Raw genomic sequence first — 27,784 nt, 5'->3', positions numbered from 1 at the left:
CCACCCCTGATATTCTTAGAGTCATCCTTGTCTGGTAATAATAAGATGTTCCAAGCTAATTCTGGCCTTTCTCTGTCCCCAAGATACAGAATCAGCTACCTCTAAGGAGTCTTGGTTTTTATTTCCAGTGGAAAATAGTAGCAGAAAGTGAGTGCCAGGAGTGAGTACACATGAGTGTTGGTTTTGGCTTCTGTTGGCCCAATTTTTGTGACAGAATTGGGGAAAAATATATATTAAGGGAATTCTTTTTCTCCATTCAACAGATTATATTGCTGTCCCTCTTCTTATGGTATGAAGCTTTCATTGACCAGCAAAGTGTTCTATTATGTTCATATATTTCTAGCCAAAATTAAAACATATGAATGCACAGCTCTGACACCAGCTGTGGGCCGGGAGCCTCGGTGAGATGGCGGACTCCAAGGCGAATGGTATTGCCACAGGTGCCAGGTGCACTCTGTGGGGGCAACATTGCACCAGGTGCTGTGAAGAGCATAGTGACAAATGAAAGAAACATGGCCCTGGGCCTCCAGGAATGGACAAAAATCACTTACGTGCTTGCAATGAGAACACTGTATAAACCATCATTTAATCAGTGCCTGCTGAAACTGGTGGCACAGGCAATAGGTGGTGAAGGAGTTGAGAGAAGGGAGAGATCAGTGTGTGGAGAAGGGAAGGTCCCTGAAGCAGGAGGGCTTAGGTCACCTTGGAGAGTGGTTGAATTTTAGATAGATGCCAAGGCACATCCTAATTGCTTGAAACTACCTCACATACAGAACTAAGCAGCCTGGGGAGCCGTGGGTATTAGGGTACGTACGAGGCTGCTGGCAAAAGAATGATGCTAGAGGGCTTCCCTGATGGCTCAGTGGTTGAGAGTCCGCCTGCCGATGCAGGGGACGCGGGTTCGTGCCCCGGTCCGGGAAGATCCCACATGCCGCAGAGCAGCTGGGCCCGTGAGCCATGGCCGCTGAGCCTGCGCATCCGGAGCCTGTGCTCCACAACGGGAGAGGCCACAACAGTGAGAGGCCCGCGTACCGAAGGAAAAAAAAAAAAAGAATGATGCTAGAGATTCTGGCTTATGGTGAACGCAACATGGTGCCCCCAGAACGAGAGAAAATAAGATTCCGGTTGTACTTTTTTTTTTTTAATTAATTTTTATTGGAGTACAGTTGCTTTACAATGTTGTGTCAGTTTCTGCTGTACAACAAAGTGAATGAGTTATATGTATACATATATCCCCTCGTTTTTAGATTTCCTTCCCATTTAGGTGACCACAAGAGCATTGATTAGAGTTCCCTGTGCTGTACCATAGATTCTCATTAGTTATCTATTTTATATATAGTAGTGTATATTTGTCCATTCCAATCTCCCAATTCATCCCACCCTCCCCTTCCCCCCATGTGTCCACACGTCCGTCCTCTACGTCTGCCTTTCTATTCCTGCCCTGAAAATAGGTTAACTGTACCATTTTTCTAGGTTCCACATATAAGCAATATTATACGATATTTGTTTTTCTCTTTCTGACTTACTTCACTCTGTATGACAGTCCCTATGTCTATCCACGTCTCTGCAAATGGCACTATTTTGTTCTTTTTTATGGCTGAGTAATATTTTATTCTATATATGTACCACATCTTCTTTATCCATTCCTCTGTTGAGGGACATTTAGGTTGCTTCCATGTCCTGGCTATTGTAAATAGTGCTGCAATGAATGTTGTGGTCATGTATCTTTTTGAATTATAGTTTTCTCCAGATATATGCCCAGTAGTGGGATTGCTGGGTCATATGGTAATTCTATTTTTAGTTTTTTGAGGAACTTCCGTACTGTTGTCCATAGTGGTTGTACCAATTTACATTCCCACCAACAGTGTAGGAGGGTTCCCTTTTCTCCACATCCTCTCTAACATTTATTGTTTGTAGATATTTTGATGATGGCCATTCTGACTAGTGTGAGGTGATACCTCGTTGTAGTTTTGATTTGCATTTCTCTAACAATTAGTGATGTTGAGCATCTTTTCATGTGTTTGTTGGCCATCTGTATGTCTTCTTTGGAGAAATATGTATTTAGGTCTTCCACCTATTTTTTCATTGGGTTGTTTGTTTTTTTTGATATTGAGCTGCATGAGCTGTTTGTATATTTTGGAGATTAATCCCTTCATTTGCAAATATTTTCTTCTATTCTGAGGGTTGTCTTCTGGTTGTACTTTTAAAATGATAGTGAGAGAGAGCATGACTGACACCAAGGTCAGAAACGCATCCCATGCAGTTAATAGAAGGAAATAATCCCGAGTCCATTAGGAGGCTAGAGAGCCTTGTACCTACCTCTCTCAATGCTTTTAGAAACAACGGAAAGCCATTGGTCCTGCTTCCGGTCTGGCTGGCCCATCCCTTCTCCACGCACCGCCAAACATCCCTGAACGTACCTGTTCTATCGCCAGCTCTGTGCGTTTAGCTTGCTCTGCCTGGAAAATCCTAGCTCTGATGTCACCTTTTTGTGCTTCTCCTGCCTCCACTCTTTCCAACCCTGTTAAAAGAAATGATTTCTTTTCTCCTTGATGTTCTCATAGCATTTCATAGGAAACCTTTGTTATACCATCTACCTCACATATTATTATTGCCTCCTTACTTATCTGCTTCTCCATAGTGCATATCTTAGGGAGATGTACTTTATTTATTCTTGTCTGTAATCCAAGTGCCTATGCACAATACTTGACACTCACTTCATATTCAGCAGATATTTCTTGGATGTATTAATAAATGAAACAGTGAATGAATGAATGGATACATGAACACATGCCTCAGGATTGAATTAGGTGACTCAATGGCCCCATGGGACTGGCGCATGCTTTGAATTTGGTAATTCCTTGTTCTTTACCTTGATGAAGTACCATTAGCCAGGATCTTGATTTATATGTATTAGATCTGCAAGGCAAGCAGGTAAACTGTCATCCCCAAATTCATAGACCAGATCTTAGTTTCTCTTGGTTTCAGCTATAATATTTCTAGCCAAGCCTTTTTTTGATAAGAAGAGGGAGACTTTGAAAACCAGCAGCAAATCACTTGATTTAATACGTTGTCAGGATTTGACAACCACTTAAAGGTTATAACTTGGAGATTTAGAGACTTGAATGTTAGGTTGTTCTAAGGACAGAATCTTTTAATGTTTACTAAAGCTCTTTGCTCTAAGATGGCTTCCAATTCTGAAGTGAACTGAGGCAGTCTGTATTTACTCAAGTCCACAACTGAAAGCAGAGAAATTCAGAGGTATCATATATACCTCGGGATTTTGACAGTTCTCAAATGATTTATATAGTTGGTTGTATCAAATTATGTGCCCATGGCTAGGATGTCCTTGGACAGCACTTGAGGTCTTTTGAAGGTCTTTGGAGATGAGTGGAAATCTTTGAGGGAAGGGCAGTAACCCAGCTGCCAACTGGGTGGAAGTGCCTGCAGGGAGGTGGTATCAAGGCCAGTAAACGCAGTGACCTGGTTCTCTCAGGAGCCCAGCAAAGCACCCCTGTCCACCATCTGTTTATGGACATTCGTAGCTCTGAAACAACTTTCTCTGTATTATTAGTTATAAAGTCTTTTGCCTTTTTGTTACAATTTATTTGAGATGTTAAAGCAGTGGCCAGTGAAGTTCTGTGGCTTAGGAGCCAAAACCATTAGAAAACAAGAAAACGAAAGGCCATCTAAAGCACAAATTTCCAATAGAAACTTCCAGAGAGTGAGAATTATTCACTCATTGTTTATTTTCCCTTTATACTATTTTTCTGCCTATGGTTAAAAAATTCAAATAATGCAAAATGGTACAAAGAAGAAAGGAAAATCATCTTTCCATATTTTTCTGCCCAGAGCAACTACCATCAGCTTTTCTGATGATTATCTTTCTCAGACTTCTTTCTATGCCTAAACACATGCAGATTTATCTCTATCTGTATATGTAAAAGAGATATGAATAGAATCATACTATAAATGCTATTTTGCAATCTTTATAAATGCATGTATATAGGTATGTATGTATATGCACACAAATTACAGAGTATTCCATTTTATGAATGTGAAATAATTTACTAAACGAAGGCTGCTTTGAGAGGGGCATTTTGATTGCTTTCAGTGTTTTACTATCATAAACAATGTTTGAAGAATATCCTTGGCCATCTATCTTTGTGTTCTTCCCAGATTATCTTCTTAGGATAAATCCTTAGGAGTGATACAACTAGATTAGGAAGTGTGCACGTATAAAGCTTGTAAGTGATTTTCAAATTGTCCTCCAGAAAATTTAACCAATTTCTACTTCTACAACAGTAAATGGGAATTTCCTCTACCCCCTTGCCAACATGGAGTATTATCAGGGTTATTCACATTTATCCATCTGATAAGTGTCAAATGATATCTCAATTTACTTTTTGGAAGGTTACCAGTGAAGTTTAGAATCTTTTCTTGTAATAATTGATCATTTATTTCTCTCCTCTCTCTTTCCTCCCTCCCTCCCTTCCTTCCTTCCTTTTCTTTCTTCTTTTTTTTTTCTTGCCTTCTCCAACACACCCCCTGCCTTTTGTGAGTTGTCTGTGTCCTTTGCCCATTTTTCTATTGGAGTGTTAATTTTTATTTTAATAATTTGAAGGAGTTCTTTGTATTAACCTTCTGTTGGTTCCATATGTAGCAAATAGTTTCCTCAGATTTTCATTTATTTTCAACCTTATTCATGATTGTACTTTTGCTGTATGAAAGCATTTGTGGTCATGTCCGTCAGTCTTTCCATGTCCACTTCCTGAGTTTTCCATCATACTTAGAAAGTCCATCCCCATCCCAAGAGTATAAAAATGTTGACTTATATTGTCTCCAGCACTTCTTAATGTTTCTTTTATTTTTGTATATTTTAGTCTTAGATATCTCTAGGATTTATTTTGCTGACGTATAGTTAAAACTTTATTGATTTCTAAGTGCCAGTTGTCCACAGATTATTTATTGAGCTGTCTGCATTGATATGAAATGATCCTAAATTTCAAACAAATGGAAACTTAATATACATTTAATTTCTGGACTAACTTTTCCATTAATCTGATCGCTTATTTCTGTACCATAATACTGCCATTGTTATAGTTTTATAACACATTTTAAGAACCAGAAGGGCAAGTCTGTCCTGCTGGCCTTTGTTTTGTCTTTCTTTTCTTAAAATCAGTTTGGATTTTTAATGAGATTACACTTAATTTATAGAATAATTTAGGTAAAAATTATATTCTTAAAATATCCATCTGTCCAATGATAGATTAATCTTTTAATTTAATAGGTAAAAATTATATTTTTTAGGTAAATATAATTTAGGTAAAAATTATATTCTTAAAATATCCATCTGTCCAATGATAGATTAATCTTTTAATTTATTCATCTTATTTTTAAGGCATAAGTAGAATTTCAAAAACCATTATTTTCTTCATGTGACTCCTTCCACTTCTTATTAAGTCTATATAAAGAACAGAAAAGGGTCTGAAATTTTATCCTATGCAAGCAGACAGGTTAGCCTACCTCGGTGTTATGGATGCTGGCAGAAGAAAGGTGACTGCTAGATCAGAGGCACAGCAGGTGGTATAATTTTCATGTTCCCATCTGCTTCTCTTGTCCAAGTTCCATTGTGGATGCTTTACATGCAGTAGTCACAGCTGAGGAATTCTAAGCTTAGGGAACCCTAATGAGAACTCAGGGTAAGTTTCCTTGAGCTAATTGATGAAGAATGAGGGGACTAAGCCAGAGCAGGAGGAAAGAGCATTGTAGGCAAAGGCCCTGTGATGGGAGAAAGTGTGGCAACGATAAATATCTGGAAAAATGGCCACCATAGCGATTCCATTATCTTCTGGCTAATGGAGCTGAAGACAGCTAGCCTGTTTATTTTTCCTATTGTAAATGATCTGTTTGTTCTGCCTAAATGCTTATAGATTTTTCCCTTTGCTGTTGAGTGTATTTTTTTTAGGATTTTGTTGTTGTTGTTCGTTCTTTTTTTTTTTTTTTTTTTTGCGGTACACGGGCCTCTCACTGCTGTGACCTCTCCCGTTGCGGAGCACAGGCCCCGGACGCACAGGCTCCGCGGCCATGGCTCATGGGCCCAGCCGCTCCGCGGCATGTGGGATCCTCCCAGACCGGGGCACGAACCCGTGTCCCCTGCATTGGTAGGCAGACTCTCAACCACTGCGCCACCGGGGAAGCCCTGTTGTTGTTCATTCTTAAAGGAAGTTTCTTAAGACACAGAGAGGCTCTTTATGCTTGATGACAGCCTCTTAATATATCTTTGAGTATTTTACTTTGCTATTAGTTTTGACCTTTTCCTTAAATATTTGATAAATTGTGATTGTCTATCATCCGTAGTTTTGTTTTCCCTAAAAAATTTCCATCTGTTTTGTTTCCATTGCAGTCCAAGATTGGGACCTTTCTTTATTTTCAGTATTGATCTTTGCTATTTTTACTTTTTGTTGTTGTTGTTCATGTCTTAGTTTTGGAAAGGGAGATCTTGGGGACCCTCCAGTTTTTCCACCATCTTTTCCAAAGTGTCTGGATCTGGGTTTTTTTTGTTTTTTTTATCTGCAATAAATGTGTATTTATTTATAAATTTCAAACATGTGCTACACTGCAAAATTATGTGTTATAAAATGTACGCTTGGAACAACAGAAAGTTTAAAAGATGAGATAAAGAGAAATACATAAAAAGGTTTTAATACTTTTCTCTCTAATGGATCATCTTGATCCCTTCCCCAGGCACATACAGCCCACTTTCAAGACACTACCCTAGAGATAAAGGCTGTCAAATGTGATGTCTATTTCCCCAGCCTTTCCTCAGTGCATGTACTAACGTATATATCTTATTTGTTAAAAACGATGAGGGCATACCAGTTCTTCGATTGACTTTCTCCATATAACACCACATGTTGGACAGCCTTCCTCTCATTACATAAATCAAGCTCATGATTACAGCTCCACAGTAACCCATAATCAGAAACAGTTATTTCTTTAATCAGACACTTATTAGACATTTAGAATCTCCTGATAGACATTTAGAATGCTCCTAATTGTTCATAAAGACAAAGAACACAACAAGGACCACCACTGTATGTTCACAGATTATTCATTTTTTTTAACCAAACATGTGACTAGAGCTGCATGGTTAATAGTCTGCTCACACCTAATAAGTTACTCGATTTGCCCAAGTGCCCTATGGAGTAGGCAGTATAGAGAATCCTTCTCATTCTGTGGATGGGGAAATGGAGATTCCAAGAGACTACCTGATCTAACGCAAAATAATAAGAGCCACTACGTTCTCTGTGTATCGTGCTAAGAACTTGACATTGATTATCTGATTTAATCTTCACAAAAGTCCTAGAGGATAGGTATTACTACTATCCCCATTTTAGAGATCAGGGAACTGAGGCTCTGAGAAGTCAGCAACTTACTAAAGGGCACACAGAGTAGTGGGTAGTGGAGTGAGGTCAGACTCTGAAGCCTGGGCATTTTGCCTGCCACTCACTCATTAGGGCTAGGGTGGGGTGGGATTGGAGGCCAGCACACCTACAGCCCTCTTCGAAATAAAGTACCAGCTACAGCTGCAGTCTGGGATGGCCTTGACACTCTGCCCTAGACCCTCCCTTGGTCACATCCTCATAAGCAGGGAGAACATTATACACAGGATTAGTAAAAACTATTTCAGGCAACAAATTCAAAACTGAACTGTATATCACAGGGAGCTCTGCTCAATATTATATAACAACCTAAATGGGAAAAGAATTTGAAAAAGAATAGATACATGTATATGTATAACTGAATCACTTTGCTGTACACCTGAAACTAACACAACATTGTTAATCAACTACACCCCAATATAAAAAAAAAAACAGAAAACCTGAAACGAAGTTAACAGAAAAATCCCCTAGTTCTTGAAACTGGTTCTCTCTCTGTTGAGTTAATCTCTTTCGCACCACCAATGTCAAAGGTTTCTGGCTTCTTCCTCCTGGTTGGGGCCAGCTTCCTCCCATAAGGGGCACCTGTCAGTGTCAGCCACGTGCCTCTCACGCATTACTCACATGGTACATAGACGTGGGCGGCCCAGTTGCCCCGCTCGTGGGGAAAGGTGAGCACCTGGCCCCCGTGTTTTGCGCTACCATCCTCAGACCACTCCTCGGTGCCCGGGAACCTGTCCAGTACACTGTCGGGTACTGGCAACTTCTGGCTGGGAAGGGGGCTCTGGCCCCGACTGTGGCCTCCAGTCCCCAGCCAGCCCCGGGCCCCAGCCTCAGCTTCATCCTCGGAGCCACTGCTGCTGTAGCCCACCCGGAGCGCCGCACTCATGGGGGACCCCCTCCACTACAGCACAGCCTGCCTGCCAGCGGTTGAACCACACCAGGAATTCCTCTGCGCAGGAAGTTGGATCTGTTATTGAAAGAATCATTTTGTAGATGCTTTCCTCCAACTCTGTAAAATTATTCCAAGAAGACATTTTGAGACTCCCCCATGGTTAAAATAGACTATTCAGTTTTTAACAGCTCTCTGTCCCATTACTTAAAATTGGATTTATTTTTGTGTTAAAATGGTATATATTTGTTAACAAGGAATTGGGGAACAGCATCTTCCTGATTGATGGATGAAATACATAATCATTCAGGTATGGTGACTTGAGGAGACTGTGGGAAGACTCCCTATCTCCAAGTATCTCCCCAACCACTAACCAGTACTTAGTATTCCACTAAAAATACTTCACTGTTGTTCCATTAGCATGAAGTCCGTTGATCAGATTTAGTTACCTGGAAAGGTCCTTCATACTCCTGCGATGGTGTACTTCTATAGAAGGGAGTGGAAAGTAACATGAGTCCTGTTTTTTCCTCCCACCAGGGAGAGGGAAGTAGAACAAAAGAATCCAGTTTAAAAGATGACTGTTTTTCCTAGGAAATTATTTCTGGCATATTAGAAATTTGGGGATACTTAAGTGTAATTTTGAGTGATACGAATTCTTAGGATAATGTGCTCATTAGTTTGTTACCCTTCCTTTACTCTTCAAAACCTGTTCAACAAGAAGAGTTTTGTGAGGGAGTGTCTCAGTTAGCAGAGTATCCCAGCTCACGAGGGAAGGAGTGCTGCTAATTGAACCTTTCAGGGGACTCGCATTTTCATGAGAGGAAAGAAATTCAGTGCCTTCTCTGATTGTGGATTTTCTCATGTTGACTTTTGATCTTGATGTTATTAAATACATTGCTGACCTCCTCACTAGATGAAAGTAGAAAGGTAGAGAAACTTGTCCTAGACGAGGAAAATTCCTGTTTCCAAAATCTGTAAAGATAAACTAATTATGAAGAAGCAGAAACTTGATCATGGTAGTTCAAAATGGGATTCAGATAAAGTTTCACATAGCAAAAATCTTACTGAATAATTTTTTGTGGTTTTTCAATGTTTTTAAAAGCCTCTCTTTTGAAAATGAATATTTGGGTATTTGTTGGCACTGTGGAGCAGAGATACTAAGTCTAGAGATAGTCTAATGTTTACATATTTGTCTACATATGGGTTTATCTGCATTGATCATAATTCCTTGACTCTAAGATGTCTTTAAGTATATCACACGTCATTATTTCATATACCACTAAGAAAGAAAAAATGCTCCCTATGGAATTCTGACACACTTACAGTGCTTTAGGGTGCATCCTGATTTCAAAGATGTTAATATGTGAAAAAATATGCATCATAGAATTGATGAGATATAGTATTTTTCTTAAACTTACAAAAACAGGGAAAATTGATATCCTTAATTACTTGTCCATCTATCTGAAATATTTAACAATACAGTCAATAGGTAAATTTATGCTTTAAAATTCTATTTACTAGGTATGATATTTCTAAGAAAAATCAAGACATTGATAGAATACCATTAATATTCAGAGAATTAACAAAGTGACCTTACATCTATAGATGATACACCCCAGATTTCCCCTGTCATGTTTTTTTAATATTTATTTTATTTTTAATATTTATTTATTTATTTTTATTTTTGGCTGTGTCGGGTCTTAGTTGCGGCATGCAGATCTTTTGTTGCAGCTCACGAAGACTTCTCTCTAGTTGTGGCGCGCAGGCTCAGTAGTTGCGGCGCCTGGGCTTAGTTGCCCCGTGACATGTGGGACCTTAGTTCCCCGACCAGGGATCAAACCAGCGTCCCCTGCATTGGAAGGCAGATTCTTAACCACTGGGCCACCAGGGGAGTCTCTTCCCTGTCATGTTTTTAAGAATTCCCACTATTTGATATTTTCATTCCTGAGTAAAGCAATCTGGTCCCTGCAGTGCTGCCCAGACCAGGGTGTAGGGATTGCTTCTATTGTCTTTTCCAACTCTTTCAGCAGCCTTTTGAGAAAGAGCCTCTTATTTCCACTCTTAGGTATCACTAATGCTCAGAAATGAATTTTATCACCTAACATCACCCCTGAATTAAAGTCTAAAGTTCTGTCCCACTTGCCACTTTCCTGAACATTCCAGGAAATGTGATCCTTGAGCTCATGATACAGCTGCGTTCTCTAGGTTGAGGTTGATCAACTACCTCTTGCTGCAAGATTTAGTCAACTTTACTTGAGAAGCTTATTATAAATATTTTTAATGCTAAGCATATTATAGTACGAGGGGGAAAGGATTTGTGTGTGGTGAACAATTACCCATAGTCCCACTATCTTTGCCATTGGCAGCATTTTTGCAAGTTTCCTTCTAGTTTTTCACCACATAAATTTTTGCAGAGTTGAAATAACTTTCATGGGCAATTTGTGTGATGCTTTTTCACTCAACCTCATGTTATTAAAAAGAGTATCGTTAAAGGCTTGTAACTAGTTGACTGTTTTATTCTGTAGATATATTAACCATTCCCCTATTGCTTGTTATCGGGCTCTATCCATTTTATTTTTGCAGTTCTGAATCATGTCAAAATGAACATCTCTGTATGCAAATCTCTGTCCACATTTTGATAGGAGACATAATCAACATTAATCCAATTGATTTGTACTGTTAAATTTCTTTCATGGGAAAAAAAGGGTCATAACAATCTGTCACCCAACCAAAGGGTAGGAGTGAATGTGAGAAAATGGTTGTTTATTTAATACTGTTATTATTTCAGCTCAGAGTTGAACTGAGACACATAGGTAAAGTTGTCTCCTTGCTGATGACATCATCAGTTGTGCTTGTTGCTGGGAAGCTGTTGTCCTCTTCACCTAGCCAGTATCTTCCCTACTTCACTAGTCCCGTGGAAATTCACTATCCTTGAAATTATACCAGGAGCCCAACAGCACTTTAAAAGCTCCTACTGGTGCCTGGCTCGCTCATATTTGGTTTTCCCCTCCCTTAAGGGGTAGGTATGGCCAAAATCACCAAACCGGATCCATGTTTGCCTTGCAAACCAAACAAACACTTCTGTTTTTGTTTTGCTTTGTGTCTGGACTAATCCTTAGCACCTCTTCTGCCTGTGAGCGATTTGTCACTTCCTTCTGTAAGACTGGCACCAGCAGAAATGCAGTCTCAGAGGATCCCGGGGAGAAAGCGAGGCCGACCCCCACTTCACTCAACACCTATGAAGATGGCAGTTCATAACCTTTATTCTGCTTCAGCTGGTTCTTTACCAGCAGTGAAGATCCCAAAGAAAAGAGGGCGGAAACCCGGGTACAAGGTATGGCTCCATCATCTCCTTTCTCCAAAGTGCAACTGGGCTGGGGCATGGCGCTTGGGCAGAACTCCAGTGCCAAATGTGATGAGAGGTTGGAAACTGGGTAAAGACAGGGTGAGAAATAAGTTTCTCTCAATGAAGCATGTGACAGACGAGGCTTCATTGTTGCAACATGGCACACAATACATGCTGTCGCTGTCATGTGCATTTTTACAAGTGGAGAAAGCAAATTACACCAGATGGGGAAAGTTGTAAGGCGAGCAGATTTTAGGGTCATAGCTAAACACACATTATTAAGCCTCGCATCTCAATGAACGTTTCAGACACTGAGCTTTCCCCTGACTGTTCTTATGAGGGCAGCTCTGGAAGCCACTTTCCAGAGCTCATTTGTCATTAATTTCAGTAGAAGCAGATGATGTCCCTGAGACATTTAAATTAATAATGCGAGCAAGCTAGTGTCAAAGGTCGTGAAGAGTTTTCCCTAATAGAGCCTCAATGAGGGGACTCATCATGAAAATTCAGGGTGTTAATTCATAGTTTCCTGCTTACAAAAGGCGCTGACGTCAAGATTGGCTACAAGGAGACATATCAGGCAAAATGAAAATCCTGTTACTCTTTCAAGAATTAATGATTTGGCGAGGCTGTGGGGTGGAGACTAAATTCTCTGATGTAACTGAAATCACATAAAACAACCCAAACCCGAGGGAGAGCTTCTCCTCTAAGATGTTTTTGAAGAGTCTGCTAGAGAAGAAAGATCATTGAGTTGTTTTCCATGAGCCTTTCGGGCATTAGAAAATGAGCTTCAGAAGTTTTCCTTCGTCTATTTTTCTAGAAGTAAAGAGCTTATGTTTCCATCTTGAGATCTGAATACGCAAACCAAAATGCAAATTGGCAATTAACTCCCATATATTTAGGAAAATGTATGGAAATTATTTCATGTCAGCAGAAAGACAAAGCTTCCGGAAGAATTGGTAATGAATTCAGCCTCTGTCCCTTTGGTTCTCCACAGTTCTTCCAACTGCTGGAAAATAGACACAATAGGTAGGGGGAAGGTGACTTAAAGTTATTTGGGGGTCACTGGTTTTAGTAAAAGAAGCTTTTACTCAGCCAGCTCTTGAAGCAAAGGCTTCTGTCACTGGTTATTTTTTTAACAAAGAGAGCTTCCTTTTTCTCATGGGCACACCGGTTTCAGAATTGTGTCTCTGAAGCTGGCCCAGGGCAGGTCTCTCTGCTCAGCTACCTGTGCAGTTGCTGGGGTCTGGGAATTGCATCTGGAAGGCTGGAGCAGGGCAGCCCTTCTGTTTATAGAGCCAGGGAGTGAATCCAGGATCTAAAGAAACACACTGAAAAATTTTCTCTCCTATTTGGCCTTTCTCCTGCTCCCCTGGGAGCTGTGACCCAAGAAAGAAAATTACCGACAGACACAGCATTTCTGGGGCCAGGAAAAATGGAAATTCACTCTGTGGAATGAACCCAACTTTGCAATTTTCCTGTCTCCTGAAAAAGGCAGTTTTCAGTTCTCCTAACACTCAAAGACAGCTCAAGGCAGGAAGAAAGCTTTGGAGACGGTTAGCTGACATACGGGCCCTGCACATGGCAGGTGGATCTTATTCCCATGCGTCACAGGGTGTCTTTTCTGGGGACAACAGGCCACAGATCTTCTTTCAGTCCACCTCCCATATATTTGAGGAAATTGTGGGAATTATTTCAGGCCAGCAGCTCCCCAAGCCATGGGCTTCGTGTTCGAGAAAAACGGCTCCAAACCGGGTGCCAGTCTGTATGCAGTCCCGACCCGCTCCTGGTGACAGGAGCAAAAGGTCTAAAGTCTTCAGAAAGCTAAAATGATTCCACCTAAAGGATCATCCTTTATTCTTTTTTTTTTTTTTTTTGGCTGTGTTGGGTCTTCGTTGCTGCGCATAGGCTTTCTCTAGTTGCGGCGAGCAGGGGCTACTCTTAGTTGCGGTGCGTGGGCTTCTCATTGTGGTGGCTTCTCTTGTTGTGGAGCACAGGCTCTAGGCACGCGGGCTTCAGTCGTTGTGGCACGCAGGCTCAGTAGTTGTGGGTCGTGGGCTCTAGAGCGCAGGCTCAGTAGTTGTGGCGCATAGGCTTAGTTGCTCCGTGGCATGTGGGATCTTCCCGGACCAGGGCTCGAACCCGTGTCCCCTGCATTGGAAGGCGGATTCTTAACCACTGCACCACCAGGAAAGCCCCAGGATTGTCCTTTATTCTGAAATATCTGCTTCCTGCTATTTTGGTGTTAAAGTTTATTAAGTGTCATATATTATGAGGGTTTGGTAATCTTAAAAAAATGTCCTTACTTGGCAAAGTAAAGTTAACAATGTATTAAGTCTCTCCGGTTTTATTTTGACAATTTCTTAGACCCCGAAGCCCCATTTTACCAGTAATGAAATGGTTTTAATTGTGGAGATGCCAGCAAGGAAAGTGTACAGTTTGATTCCATTTACCAAATGACCACTCATTTGGCAATTTTAACTACCTGGGACACAGCTGGGGAGCCAGAGTTGTTAACAAAAAATCCTGAGCAAGTGAAATAAGATATTACTTGGTCTACCCTTAAAGATCTTGTATTTTATTACTAAGAAAATGCTTCCAAACCCTTCCTCAGTGTCTGTTTACCTTTATTGTAGATGCATTTCTTACAAGCTTGATTATTGCAGTTTAATAGCCTTTGATTTGAAGGGGAAGATATTTTGGGGAGAAGATTGCACACACAGCTGGATACTGAAAGTATAATTATATGATATCATGTTAATAATTTAGAACAATAAAATATACAATAATTTTTCAGTTGTAAACTTATAACACTATAACTTTATGTCAGCACATTATTATATTTATATTAACAATATTATCTTAATAAAATGATAAGTATTGAGCCAGGAGATTCTGAGGATGCCTGGTTGTACCAACTGTATCACAGGTTTGTGCTGGTTGACATTTGTCGCTTCTTGCCTGGTGCTGTCCCAAGCTGTTCTGTCAGTCACCTCTGTGTCCCTGCACGTGTGGAAACTCTCTCTGGTCCAAGTATGGGTATAAGCCTCTCCCTTTAAGACCCAAGCACAGCTAACACAGGCTGTGATATTTAACCTCTTCTCTGAGTCTTGAGAATAACATGAGCAAATTATAGGCAGAAAATGAAGGGTTTAACCGGCATTCAGATGTGAGTGCTCCAGAGTTCATGGGTCATTCCTCCTCCCAGGGCCCATCTGACCATGTCTCTTGGCCCCGGCCTGCAGCCACTTTGCTGGGGCCTGCTTGCTGCTGTGAGTATCATTTTATGGCCTTCCTGCCCCCTTCTCACCCCAGTCAAAGGAAGGAAAAACCTCTTAACGTCATATTTTCTCCGAAGAGCCATACTCTGCCACGAAAACAGCTTTCTTCATTATAAAACAGAACATTTACATCTCAGTTTGAAGAATCTGCTGTTGATTTAGGTCCTCAGTTCAGAGACTCCCCAAGGTCAACAGGTGGATTTTCCTTACATTTCATGACGAAGGAGACCATGGAAGTCTTTTTAAAAAGATAAAGAGAGAGGGTCTGCACCAGGGATAAACCCTAACTTCCATTCAGTAGACATAGCTGATTATAATGGCTCCAAATAGCGGGATTTTCAGCTTCTGTGTCTTTATGATTTAAGCAGGAAGAAAAAAGTGCCGGTTTTTTAAGATAGCCATTTGTCCCCAGTACACAATAATAATAATTAATAATAATAGCAATAATAGTCGTAAGTAACACTTACTGAGCACTTCTACATTTGAGTCTCTGGGCCTAAGCACTTTATATATATATATTTCTTATAGATCCTTGATAATTTCATAGTGAGAAGAGTCAGAAAAACTGCAGGAATTAGGCATGAATTAACCATGCCCCGCAGCCTGAGGCCACATACTGTCTGGCCAGCAGCCCTCTCCACCTCAGCAATCTCTTTGCATTACTGTTCAGAATAGTATTTGTGTTTCCTGATTCAAAAAAGAGTAGATTACTTTCTGTCTGCTCTGTTTAACTAGCTAAGAAAAGTGTAACATGCTCTAGAAAGAATATCATCCCTGAAATATTAAAAACAAATAGTTTATATGTTCTAAAATGTTAATAATTGTATCATTCAGCATACAAATTCAGCTGCTGTAACAAAGGCCAAAGAACAGTGGCTTAAAGAAGATAGAAACTAATTTCTCTCTCATGTTACTGTCTGGGAAGGCCATGTGGGGCTGATTCGATGACTCCACCGTGTGGAGGACCCAGGCTCCTTTCATATTGTTGCTCTGCTATCTTAAGACACAGTCTCTACCTCATGCTCTAAGGTGGCTCCTCCAGGTCCCACCATCCCACTACTTTGGCCAGCAGAATGGGGACAGAGGTGGTGGAGGGCACGTTGTTCCCCTTTAAGGGTGAAACCTTCAGAGTTGTACACACCCTCACACTTGCAACTCACTGGCCAGGAAGTGAGTCACTTGGCCACATTTAGCTCCACAGGAGGTGGGAAAATGTAGTGTTGAGCAACCACATGATAAGCTGAAATCCAGGGATTCCATTAATAAATGAAGAGAGGAGCATGGATATTTGGGAAGAGCCAGCAATTTCTGCTAACTATTGAAAGGACAGTCTTCCGTTAACTGGTAAATTCACTTTATAAAGAAAGTAATTTTCTAAAGAGCAAGAGTAAATGCAGCATTTTGTTTTGTTCCTCCTTTCTTATTGTCATCCTTTTCCCCCCCGAAAAAGTATGTGTTCTTGGCACTGTGTAACAAGGACGTCAAGTTAACAAAAATCTCAGTTAAGAGAATGTTCAAACTTAAGTAGAAAGGGTTTGTTTGTTTGTTTGTTCCAACATTTGTTTAAAGCCTCTTTCTAAAGTGTGTTTTCATTATAACTGTTGAATTGGCTTCAGTGCTTCTTTGATTATCCAGATCTTGTATTGCCTTAAGAGTCATAGTTAGGAACACTAACGGCAGCCTAATAGTGTGGAAGGGAAGAATCGACATCTAACCTTTCCTGTGCCTATTTTCAAGGTCCCCCTCTTGCTGATGGTGCATATGAAGTACCACCTGTGGCCCGTGAGGGAAATGACTACAAAGGCACTAGGCAGGGGCCATTCCCTTGGGCTGAACGGTGTGCAGCATCTAGGGAGGGGACGGTGTCTCCTGGGGTTTTCTGTGACCCTCCTGCCCTCAGCCCAGGGCTGGAGCAATGGTCAGGGGTGAGGCTAAGCAGTGTATCTGGGGCAGCGGTATCTGGTGAATGTTTCCTGACCAGCATTCTGAGTGTAACTCAGACATGAATGTTAGTTGGTATTTTCACTTATGTTAAGGAGTGAGAGAAAGGTAAACAGTGAAGTTGTATGTTGGAATTTCACTCATCTGTCAAGGATGTGGTTGACTTCTTTGCTGAATTGGATAATAGTTTGTGAAAACAAAAAATATTTGTTTTTTCATTCTATTCGCTGTGTAATGGCTACAGACAAGACACACTTTTAAGTTTAATTTGCATTTTTAATATTTTCTCCATTGCTCTCTTAAGCCTATAAGTCAACAAAACAGTAAATCCAGCCCTATTTGTAGCATTTGCCAATTTCCAAGGTGTAAATATTCCCAACATGGCCAGTTTCAAGGCACCAATGTGACTTTCCTGAACGTGGAGTTGGTAAAAGATGTGCTGTAGTATCACTCTTGTACTCTATTTCCACACAGATGCAACAGTAAAATAATTAGAAAGTGATGAGTTTTGAGTATCTATTACCTTTGTTCTTAATATATTTTAAAAATTAATACTCTGTACGTGTATGCACTTTAATTTTTAATAATTGCTGTGTTTAACAAACAACTTGCAATATTCCTGAAAATTTAACAATCACCTCTTGTGAACCAGTAGAAGCTGCTCCACCTCCCCGCTGCTCTGAGCTCTGCTATGCTCAGGATGCCTGTGAGTGTATGTTCCATATCCCCACTCTCATCTTCAGGGCTGACCCCACGCCTGCTGGTGCATAGAACTTGGCTCCCTCACCAGTTTCTGTAAGAAGCTCCATCACAGCAAGCATTCGTTGAAATGTGTGGGCTCTACTGAAGATTGTTGGAGTCACAGGGCAGCATCGACATTCATTAAATACTTCACATGGATGGATCTGTTTTTCTGCATCCCACTTTATCCAATGATGGTTATTTTTGTTTTCCTTTTTCTTCCTTCTGTCTCCTCGTACTCACGGAGTACGGGCTTCACGGCTTCCCTGTCTCCTCTCTCAGCCGCCCTCTGTCAGGAGGAAATTAACCCATTCTTCTCAGCCTCACCCAGGCAGGATGGTAGCACCACCTCTGCCTCCATGCACACTAACCCTAGGGCGGGGAACTGTCTCTCCTGGGGTTTTCTGTGACCATCCCCGCCCTCCTGCCCTCACCCCAGGGCTGGAGCAATGGTCAGGGGTGAGGCTAAGCAGTAGGTCTGGGGCAGTGGTATCTGGTATCTGACCAGCATTCTGAGTGTAACTCAGATATAAATGTTAATTGGTATTTTCACTTATGCTAAGGAGTAAGAGAAATGTAAACAAGGCCAAAGGATACTGGCTCCTCCATCCCTCGCATGTTTAATCTCTCCCAAGGGAAAGGAGAAAAAGTTGTGGGTAAACCCAGAAACAGGCTGACTCCTCGGAATGGAATTAGGCCATTGGCCACAAACTTCTTGTTGTTGGAGCTGATTTGCATTTCCAACAGGCAAATTTTTTAGACTAAAGTCTAATGTTAAACACAGTGAGGTATTCAATTTTCCCTAACCCTGCTCCCTGAATCTCCGCAGAACCTGAGGGAGTTTTCTGTGAAGAAAGAGAGTGAGCCTAAAGGAGCAGTGTGCCCCCAGGGAAAGCTATGGGCAGGGACGTGGACAAAGCTGTCCTCGAATGGTGTGGGAGAGGAAGGAAGGGAGAGAAAACATGATTTTTTAAAAATAGAATCTGGTACATCAGTTTCCTAGGGCTGCTGTAACACAATACAACAAACTGGGTGGCTTAAACAGTGCAAATTTTTTTTAAATTTTATTGGAATATAGTTGATTTACAATGTTGTATTAATTTCATGTTAGATATACATATATATCACTTAATATACATATATATACATGTTAGATATATGTATTACTAATATATATGTATTACTGAATATGTATATTCTTTTTCAGATTCTTTTCCTTTATAGGTTATTATAAGATATGGACTATAGTTCCCTGTACTATATAGTAGGTCCTTGTTGTTAATCTATTTTATATATAGTGGTGTGTATCTGTTAATTCCAAACTCCTAATTTATCCCCCCCTCTCCTTTCTCCTCTGGTAACCATAAGTTTATTTTCTATGTCTGTGAGTCTATTTCTGTTTTGTGAATAAGTTCATTTGTATCATTTTTTAGATTCCACATGTAAGTGATATCATATGATATTTGTCTTTGTCTGATTTACTTCACTTAGTATAATAACCTTTAGGTCCATCCATGTTGCTGCAAAAGGCACTATTTCATTCTTTTTTATGGCTGGGTAATATTCTATTGTGTATATGTACCACAACTTCTTTATCTATTCATCTGTTGATGGAACACAGAAATTTATTGTCTCACAGTTCTGCAGGGTGGACATCTGAGATCAAGACCAGCCAGGTTGGTTCCTTCTGAGGGCTGGGAGGGAGGATCTGTTGTTGCAGGCCTCTCTCCTAGCTTTGGGGGGCCTCCGGTGTTCTTTGGCTTGTGGATGGCATTCTCCCTGCGTCTTCACATTGTCTTCCCTCTGTACATGTTTGTCTGTGTGTCCAAATTTCCCCTTTCTATAAGGGCACAGTCATATTGGATCAGGGCCCACTCTAATGAACTTATCTTAACTTGATCATCTGCAAAGACCCTATTTCCCAATAAGGTCACATTCACAGGTACTGGGGGTTAGGACTTCAACATCTTTTGGTGGGGAGACACATTTTAATCCATAGCACCCAGTATAATAATCTTTATCTTGTAACTAGACATTTAGTCCATTTATATTTCAAGTAATTATTGATAACTTTGGGTGTAAATCTGTCTTATTTTCTGTATTCTATTTGTCTCACTCATTCTATGTTCCTTTTACCTGTCTTTCCTGCCTTCTTTTGGATTTTTAAGCATATAATTCTTTCTTTTCTACTTCTTGAAGTTTAAGCACTATGTTTTCTATTGTATTACTGATTGCTCTAGAAATTACGGCATGCTTACGTACTAGAGTTTTCTAAAGTTAACCTTACCTTTGCTTCTTCCTAGATCATACAAGGACCTTAGGACACTTTAACTCCATTTATCTCCCCACTTCAATATTACTGTCGTCACACATCTTAATTCTTTTTTGCTTTTTTAATCCCTCAAAACAATTATTTTTGTTTTGTACAGTTATTTTCATTTAGATTCACCTGCGTATTTACCACTTAAAAAAATTCTTCATTTCTTTTTGCATTTCATACATTCTACCTGAAATCACTTTCCATTTCCTGCAGTACATCTTTTAGAAGTCCCTTTAATATAGATCCTCTAGTGATGAATTCTCTAGCTTTTGTTGTCTGGAAGTACGTTTATTTCATCTTCACTTTTGGAAAAAAATATTTTTGCTGGGTGTAGAATTCTAGGTTGTTATTTTCCTTGCAGCACATTGAAGGTATTATTCCATTTATCTTCTGGGGCCCATTGTTGTAAAGAACTCAGCTCTCCATCTGGTTCATGTGAGGGTTCCCTGGCAGGTTTTGTATTTTTAAGCTAATTTTAAGATTTTTTTCTTTGTCTTCAGTGTTCTACAATTTCATTCTGTTGTGTCTACCTGTGGATTTCTTTTTTATTCATCTTATTTAGAGTTTGGTGGGCTTCCTGAATCTGTGGATTAGAACTTTCATCAGATCTGGAAAATTCTTAGCCATTCTCTTTTTAAATATAACCTCTGTTCCATTCTTTCTGAAACTCTAATGTTAAAACTTCTCATATTCGCATTGTCTTTTAACCTTCCCTCAATAGTTTTTATCTATTTGTCTCTATGCTACTTTTTGGTGAATTTCTTCTGACATATCTTCTGGCACACTAATTCTTTCTTTAGCTATATTTAGTATGCTGTTAAATCTGTTTATTTAGTTTTTAATTTTAGTTATTGTATAGAAGTTAAATTTGGTTCTTTTACATTTTGCTATGCTATTTTTTATAGTTTTCTGTTCTCCAGAGATATTTTCAAACTTGTTCTTTATATCTTTATACATAGTATCACACTTGCTTTTAGAATCTAAGTCTGATAATTGAAATATCTTAAGTATTTTATTTTATTTATTTATTTTATTTTATTTTATTTATTTTTGGCTGCATTGGGTCTTTGTTGCTGTGCGCAGGCTTTTTCTAGTTGCGGCAAGCAGAGGCTACTCTTCGCTGTGGTGCGCGGGCTTCTCATAAGAAGAAAGAAGCGGTGGCTTCTCTTATTGTGGAACACAGGCTTTAGTCGCACGCGGGCTTCAGTAGTTGTGGCGCATGAGCTCAGTAGTTGTAGCGCACAGGCTTAGTTGCTCCACGGCATGTAGGATCTTCCCGGACCAGGGCTTGAACCCGTGTCCCCTGTACTTGCAGGTGGATTCTTAACCACTGTGCCACCAGAGAAGCCCAGTTTCTGGGGTTTTACTGCTGTGTGTTTTTATTGCCCATTCTTGCTTTGGTTCCTTGCTTCCTTGTGTGTTTGGGCTGTGTTATTCACTGACTTTGAAAAATTATTTTGGGGACTTCTTTGAGACCTTTCTCCAGAGATGATTTGTGTTTGTTTTTCCAGGTAACCTGGGAGCACTGCCAGATTGGGTAATTTTTTTTTTTTTTTTTGCAGTATGTGGGTCTCTCACTGTTGTGGCCTCTCCCATTGCGGAGCACAGGCTCCGGACGCGCAGGCTCAACGGCCATGGCTCCCGGGCCTAGCCGCTCTGCGGCATGTGGGATCTTCCCGGACCGGGGCACGAACCTATGTCCCCTGCATCGGCAGGCGGACTCTCAACAACTGCGCCACCAGGGAAGCCCAGATTGGGTAATTTTTAAACTAACTTCACAGCCTGAAGTTTTCCTGGTTGCCCAAGTTCTGTGAATTTGAGCTACAAATCTGTGTGAGCTCTGGCTTGTGGCAATATCTTCCCAGGAATTCTGCACACCCCCTCCCCCAGTGTCAAGGCAACTTTCCTTAGAGTCAGTTATGGGTTGGGTAGGGCAGGACAAGTTTATAGCTAGCTTACCCTTACCCTGAGGTTGTAGCCCTTTGGGTGAGCTCTGATCCATGGCAATTCCAAGGCCTAGATTTCACCTATATTTGGGCCCAATTATCCTTTATATATTGTTAGCGCCTCCATACTTTTACTAATCTTACATTTTATCCATTGTTGGTGGTTGTTTTCAGTTGATCCACATAACATAGTTTTCTATATTCCCAGAAACAAAACTCCGAAGAAATTTAGGATGCCACATTTCTTCTAATCAACATTCAAAATATGGCACTGACACTGGTTTTATCTCAAACTCTTTAATGTTTTCAGAAATAGTCTAATGCAAGGTACATACACACATTACGAGTTGGAATAGAACTTAGAAACCAACAAGCTGGGATTTCGCAGGTGGTCCAGTGGTTAAGACTCCATGCTTCCACTGCGGGGGGCACGGGTTCGATCCCTGGTCTGGAACTAAGATCCTGTATGCTGAGTAGCAAGGCCAAAAAAAAAAAAAAAAAAAAAGCCAACAACCCTACCCACATTAATGGCTTTGGAAGATGAAGCCCAGAGGCACTGAATGGGTTGCTCAGAGTCCCACGTGAGTCAGGGGCAGAACCAGGATTAGAACCCCAGCCCTCTCTGAGTCCTGTGTTCTCACCACTCCCCTGCAGCTCTTTGGGCAATGTGAAATCATGTCAGTTCTCAGTGTTCATTTTCCAGATGAGGAAATGTGGATGCTCGACTTCTTTTTCACGTCCTCTCCCAGAAGTTCCGCATAGAATGTTTCCTGTCGTATTCTGAAATTTTACTGCTTGAGTATTAGAGGAGGAATGTTTTGAACCTTAGACACAAGCCAGGGTTATGGCTTCCCCAAAGTTAACTAAATGAGCAACAAGTAAAATGCTAATGTTTTAAACTAATGTAATAAAAATATACTATCAAACAAAGTTTCTGTGAATAAATCTAGAAGTTATCTTTGATTTTGCACTTCCTCTAATCACCTTAATTTCACCTCCAAAGTACACCTGAATCCAACCAATTCTTTTCTGTTTTCACTACTTTCACCCTAGTTCAGCCACCTATGCGTCTTGCCTGGACCATATGATAACCTCCTCACTAGTATTCTTTTCTCTATTTTGCCTCTCCCCATCCATTCTCTGTATAGCAGCCATACTTAATTTTATAAAATAAAAACTGGGTTGTGTCTTTCTCTGCTTAAAATTCTCTAATTGTTTCCATAACTTCTAGAATAAAATCCAAACTTTTTAATCTGACTGTACTTATTTACTAGGAGTGCTATAACGAAGTACCACAAACTGGGTGTCTTAAAACAACAGTTCTGGAGGCTAGAAGTCCAAAATCAAGGTGTTGGAAGGGCCATGCTCTCTCTGAAGGTTCTAGGGTAGGATCCTTCCTTGACTCTTCCTAGCTTCTAGTGGTTGCCTGCAATCCTTTGGTGTTCCTTGGTTGTAGACATATCACTCCAATTTCTGCCTCCATTGTCACATGGGATTCTCCCTGTGTGTCTGTGTCTGTGTCCAAATTTCCCTCTTCTTATAAGGACACCAGTCATTGGCATTAGGGCCCACTCTAATCCAGTATGGCCTCATCTTAACTTGATTACATCTGCAAATACCCTATTTCCAAGTCAAGTCCCATTCACAGGTACTGGGAGTTAGGACTTGAACAAGTCTTTTTTGAGAGGGACACGATTCAATCTACAACACTGACTTAGAAAACCCTCATGATTGGGCCCTGACCACCTAGCTAACCTCATCTTGCATCCTTCTGCCTCTTGCTCATAATTCCAGCCACTCTGGCTTCCTGGTTCTTTGAAGAAGCCAAGCTTTAGGAGGCTTACACTGATCACTCTGTCTCCTTCGAAAGTTCTTTCCTCAGCCTCCCTCTTTTTTTAAAAAATAATTTTATTTATTTAATTTTTTGCCTCATTGAGTCTTTGTTGCTGCATGTAGGCTTTCTCTAGTTGTGGCGAGCGGGGGCTACTCTTCATTGCGGTGCGCGGGCTTCTCATTGCGGTGGCTTCTCTTGTTGCAGAGCACGGGCTCTAGGCGTGCGGGCTTCAGTAGTTGTGGCATGCAGGATCAGTAGTTGTGGCTCGTGAGCTCTAGAGCTCAGGCTCAGTAGTTGTGTCACACAGGCTTAGTTGCTCCGCAGCAGGTAGGATCTTCCCGCACCAAGGCTCGAACCCGTGTCCCCTGCATTGGCAGGCGGATTCTTAACCACGGAGCCACCAAGGAAGCCCTCAGCCTCCCTCTTGTCATTCAGATCTTGATGTAGGTGTCACCTCCTTATCAGCCTACCCTAGTCACCTGGTCCCTTTTTATCACATCCCCATATTTTACTTCTCAGAGTAGTACTTATCACAATTTGACATTTTTGTTGTGTTTCTTATTTGTTTCCTCCACTATGCTATTACCTCATCAAGAACAATGACCTTATCTTCCCCATTTACAGATGTATCCTCAGCACCTACAACAGTTTCCTGCACACAATAGGTGCTCAATAAATATTTGTTGAGTAAATGACCGCCTCATGGAATGAATTTTTTTCCCTTTTTATACTTAGCTTAAATGATACAACTTGGAAAGGGCAGCTTCTGCCTAAGCAGTACTTAACGTACTGGGAACATTTCTTAAAGGGGATCGTGTGCAATGTGTAAGGTAGGAGAGTGGGTCTTCAAAGATTTGGGAAGATGTGATCCCAAGTGGGTAAGTGTAGAAAATGTAGATGGGTCCTAGAAGAAAGATGGGCAATTTCCCTTTCCTGCCATGGCTACATGAACAAGAAACTTGGAACTCATTTGTATTTCTGGAATTTCTAATAATAATATTATAATACTAGCAGCAATAATGATCAGAAATACTTACTGAGTTCTCACTTTGCACTAGCCCTATGCTAAATGTTTACACTTCATTCTTGTCACATCCTTGTGATGAGAAGGTGCTGTTATCCTTACCTTACAGATGAGGAAAGGTAGGCTCTGAAAGGCTAAGTAGCGAGACTGAGGACAGGGTTAGTGAGGCTCCATTGTATGTGCCTACTGTTATCCTGAACTTATTTTAGTTTTGCTTTGCTGTTTCATCCTCTGCTGATGTGCAGGCAGGCTCTACACATCTTCATACTTCCCCCGACCACAGTCTGTATCCTTCATTTACCAACCTCTTCTTGTCAATCTAACAAATACTCTTTAGTCAGTACTTCTGTTTCTCCACACTTGCATATTTCTGGAAAAATACTTGAATTTTACATCAGCTGATCCCTTCTTCTTTAGTGTGCCCTGGCCATACATCTCAGTTTGCAGACAAATCCCCTCCCAACTCTTTGCAGTGATTTTCTAGCAAGCGTCTTAGAGAAGGTCTTCCCCTGAAGACAGCGGGAGCAAGAAACTCTCCAGGCCCATATCTTGGATCTGTGGATGGAAAAGAAAGATGAGCTGATCCCAGATTCCCCAGACCCTTTGGTGGAGACTCCAGCTGGCAGGGGCCGCCTCTACCCCTCTGCTTCACCCCACCATGATGCTTTAAGAAGGCAAAGCACAGCCACTGGCACCCATGCCCTGGATGAGGAGTCGCCATACCCATTTGATCGAGGTTTTGAATTTCAGGTAAAGGTGCCAACTTTGCCAGCATCTGTACAGGCTGTTGGCTTCGAAGGCCAAGGATTAGCTCCTGCATGTCAGAGCAAGGCATCCTGGGCAGCAAATCTTCTTCCAGTCTTATGCAGCCAAGAAAGAGGCCTCTCCTCCCTCCTTCCTCTTTATTTTCCCCAATTTATTCTGCCAGATTCTGTTTTGAATATTTTTAAAATAAACTATATTTTAGAACAGTTTTAGGTTTAGAGAAGGGTTGCAAATACACAGAGGATTCTCATATACCCGACACCTAGTTCCTCCTGTAGCTAACATCTTACATTTTTATGGTACATTTGTCACAGCTAGTGAACAAATAACAATACATTATTGTTAAATAAGGTCCATATTTTATTGAAATTCATTAGTTTTCCCCTATTTTGTTCCAGAATACATCCAGGATACCTCATCACATTTAGTCATCATGTCTCCTTAGGCTCCTCTGGGCTGTGAAAATCTCTTAGACTTTTCTTGTTTTTGATGACATTGGCAGTTTTGAGGAGTATTGGTCAAGTATTCTACAAAATGTTCTGCAACTTGGGTTTTTTGAAGTTTATCCCATGATTAGATGGGAGTTATGGATTTTTGGAAAGAAGATCTCAGAGGTAAGGTGCCATTCCCATGATGGCCTGTCAAGGGTGCGAACTATCGACATGGTTTATCACTGTGGGTGGTGATCTGGATCCCCTGGCTGAGGTGGTGTGTGACCAGTTTCTCCACTGTAAAGTTACTATTCCCCCCATTCCCATGCTGTCCTCTTTGGAAGGAAGTCACTTTGTGTGGCCCACACTTAAGGAGGAGGAGTTATACTCCACGATAAAATGTTTGGAATTTTTATACATGGGAGATCTGTCGATTCTCCCCATGTGTTTACTTAGTCAGTCACTCATTTATGTGAGTATGGAGTCATGGATATTCACTGTATACTTTGAATTATAACCCACTACTACCTTCTTTATCTGTTGCTCGTGTTGCTCCAGGTTTGGCCATTGAAAGCTCTTTCAGTTGACTCCCGTGTCCCTATGACCTACCCCTCTCCCTTTGCTAGGTTACCTTACTTTTGATTCATTCTTTATATTAAGCAATGAGATAGAAATTTCAGAATGCTGAGTCAAAGGATATTCCTACTGATGATTTATCCTCTTACCACAAGGATATTTTTTAAAAGTCATATACCACCCACAGTTGCATGAGATTCCTTCTTTGTTCAAAAGTCCCAGAAGTTGTTTTACAGGTTGAATGAATATGTAAGGTTTTTCCTGCAACCAGCTGACTTATTCTAATCCCTTTAATTGCTTCACCTGGGCAGAAATTATGGGCAGAGGTAACAGCCAACTATATTATTTCATTGGCGGTGGGTTCAATGGACAGATCCCCCTCTAATAAATGTTAAAATAGTGAGCAAGTATTAAGGTTAGGCTCATTATGAAGTTTACATGAACAGTAAACAGTGTCTGCTATCTAAGTCTTAGCTGCCGTCCTCCTCTTTCTCATCATCATCATTGTCATTTTCCTCGGGATGGATCACACGGATCTTTGTGTAATTTACTTAGAGGACACAGGGGGGAAAATGACTTACTAATCCTGTTTATTTTCCCCCACCAATACCGTTATCTGTATGTTGGGCATTGAAGGGCTTTAAGCCTGTAAAGGAGGACTTAGCCAAGGTTCTTCCAGAGCCTGTTGACAGCCTTTGGAGACTGTCACCACCAGCCTCTCCATCACAAGCTGTACCTTCCTAGAGATACCACTCCTAGAGAGACCACCAGGGGAACCCTTGGTGCCTGACCTGGGAGAACAGGCAGAGTGGCTGCAGCCCTCCTCACACTTGGCAGATGAGGGAACCGTGCCATAGTCACGGTGACTGAGTCACAGGAAGTTTCCCATCTACTCTGTCCCAGCACTGAAGTTTCTTTTAAATTATTTTTATAATACTTAGTATGGTATTGCTACATGATGAGCCTTTTAATTCTTTCAAATGTTAACTCAAATTAAGATGAACTGTCTATTGTTAATTGCTGCTTCTGATTAGTACAGGATCTCTAGCAAGAGCCCCAGACTCTGCGCACATACAGCCTTGTGTAGCCAACATGCTCACTTTTGGCCTGTCTCCTTTTAAATTCATTGCAATTAATTTAAATTCATTTCCGCACATCCCACTGTGCCCTCATTACTGCTCAGCAGCCACATTCCATTCCCCCCATGGCCTCCCACCCTCCTAGTTCATTAACCCACCCTCCTCCACC

The 27,784-nt window shown here is 40.9% G+C and overlaps 1 protein-coding gene across 2 annotated transcripts in view; it reads left to right on the top strand.

The window, feature by feature from the left end:
• Positions 1-11,512: 11,512 nt before the first annotated feature.
• SCML4 (Scm polycomb group protein like 4) overlaps positions 11,513-27,784 on the top strand; it is a 59,506-nt gene continuing 43,234 nt past the window's right edge. For both annotated transcript variants that reach the window (XM_030882904.3, XM_030882908.3), the window contains exon 1: positions 11,513-11,668. In XM_030882904.3, coding sequence (XP_030738764.1) covers positions 11,513-11,668 — 156 coding nt within the window. The remainder of the gene's footprint in view (positions 11,669-27,784) is intronic.

Source organism: Globicephala melas, chromosome 14 (genome assembly GCF_963455315.2).
Source record: "Globicephala melas chromosome 14, mGloMel1.2, whole genome shotgun sequence".
In the NCBI taxonomy this organism is placed as follows: domain Eukaryota; kingdom Metazoa; phylum Chordata; class Mammalia; order Artiodactyla; family Delphinidae; genus Globicephala; species Globicephala melas.
This window is presented reverse-complemented; position numbering and strand designations above follow the sequence as displayed.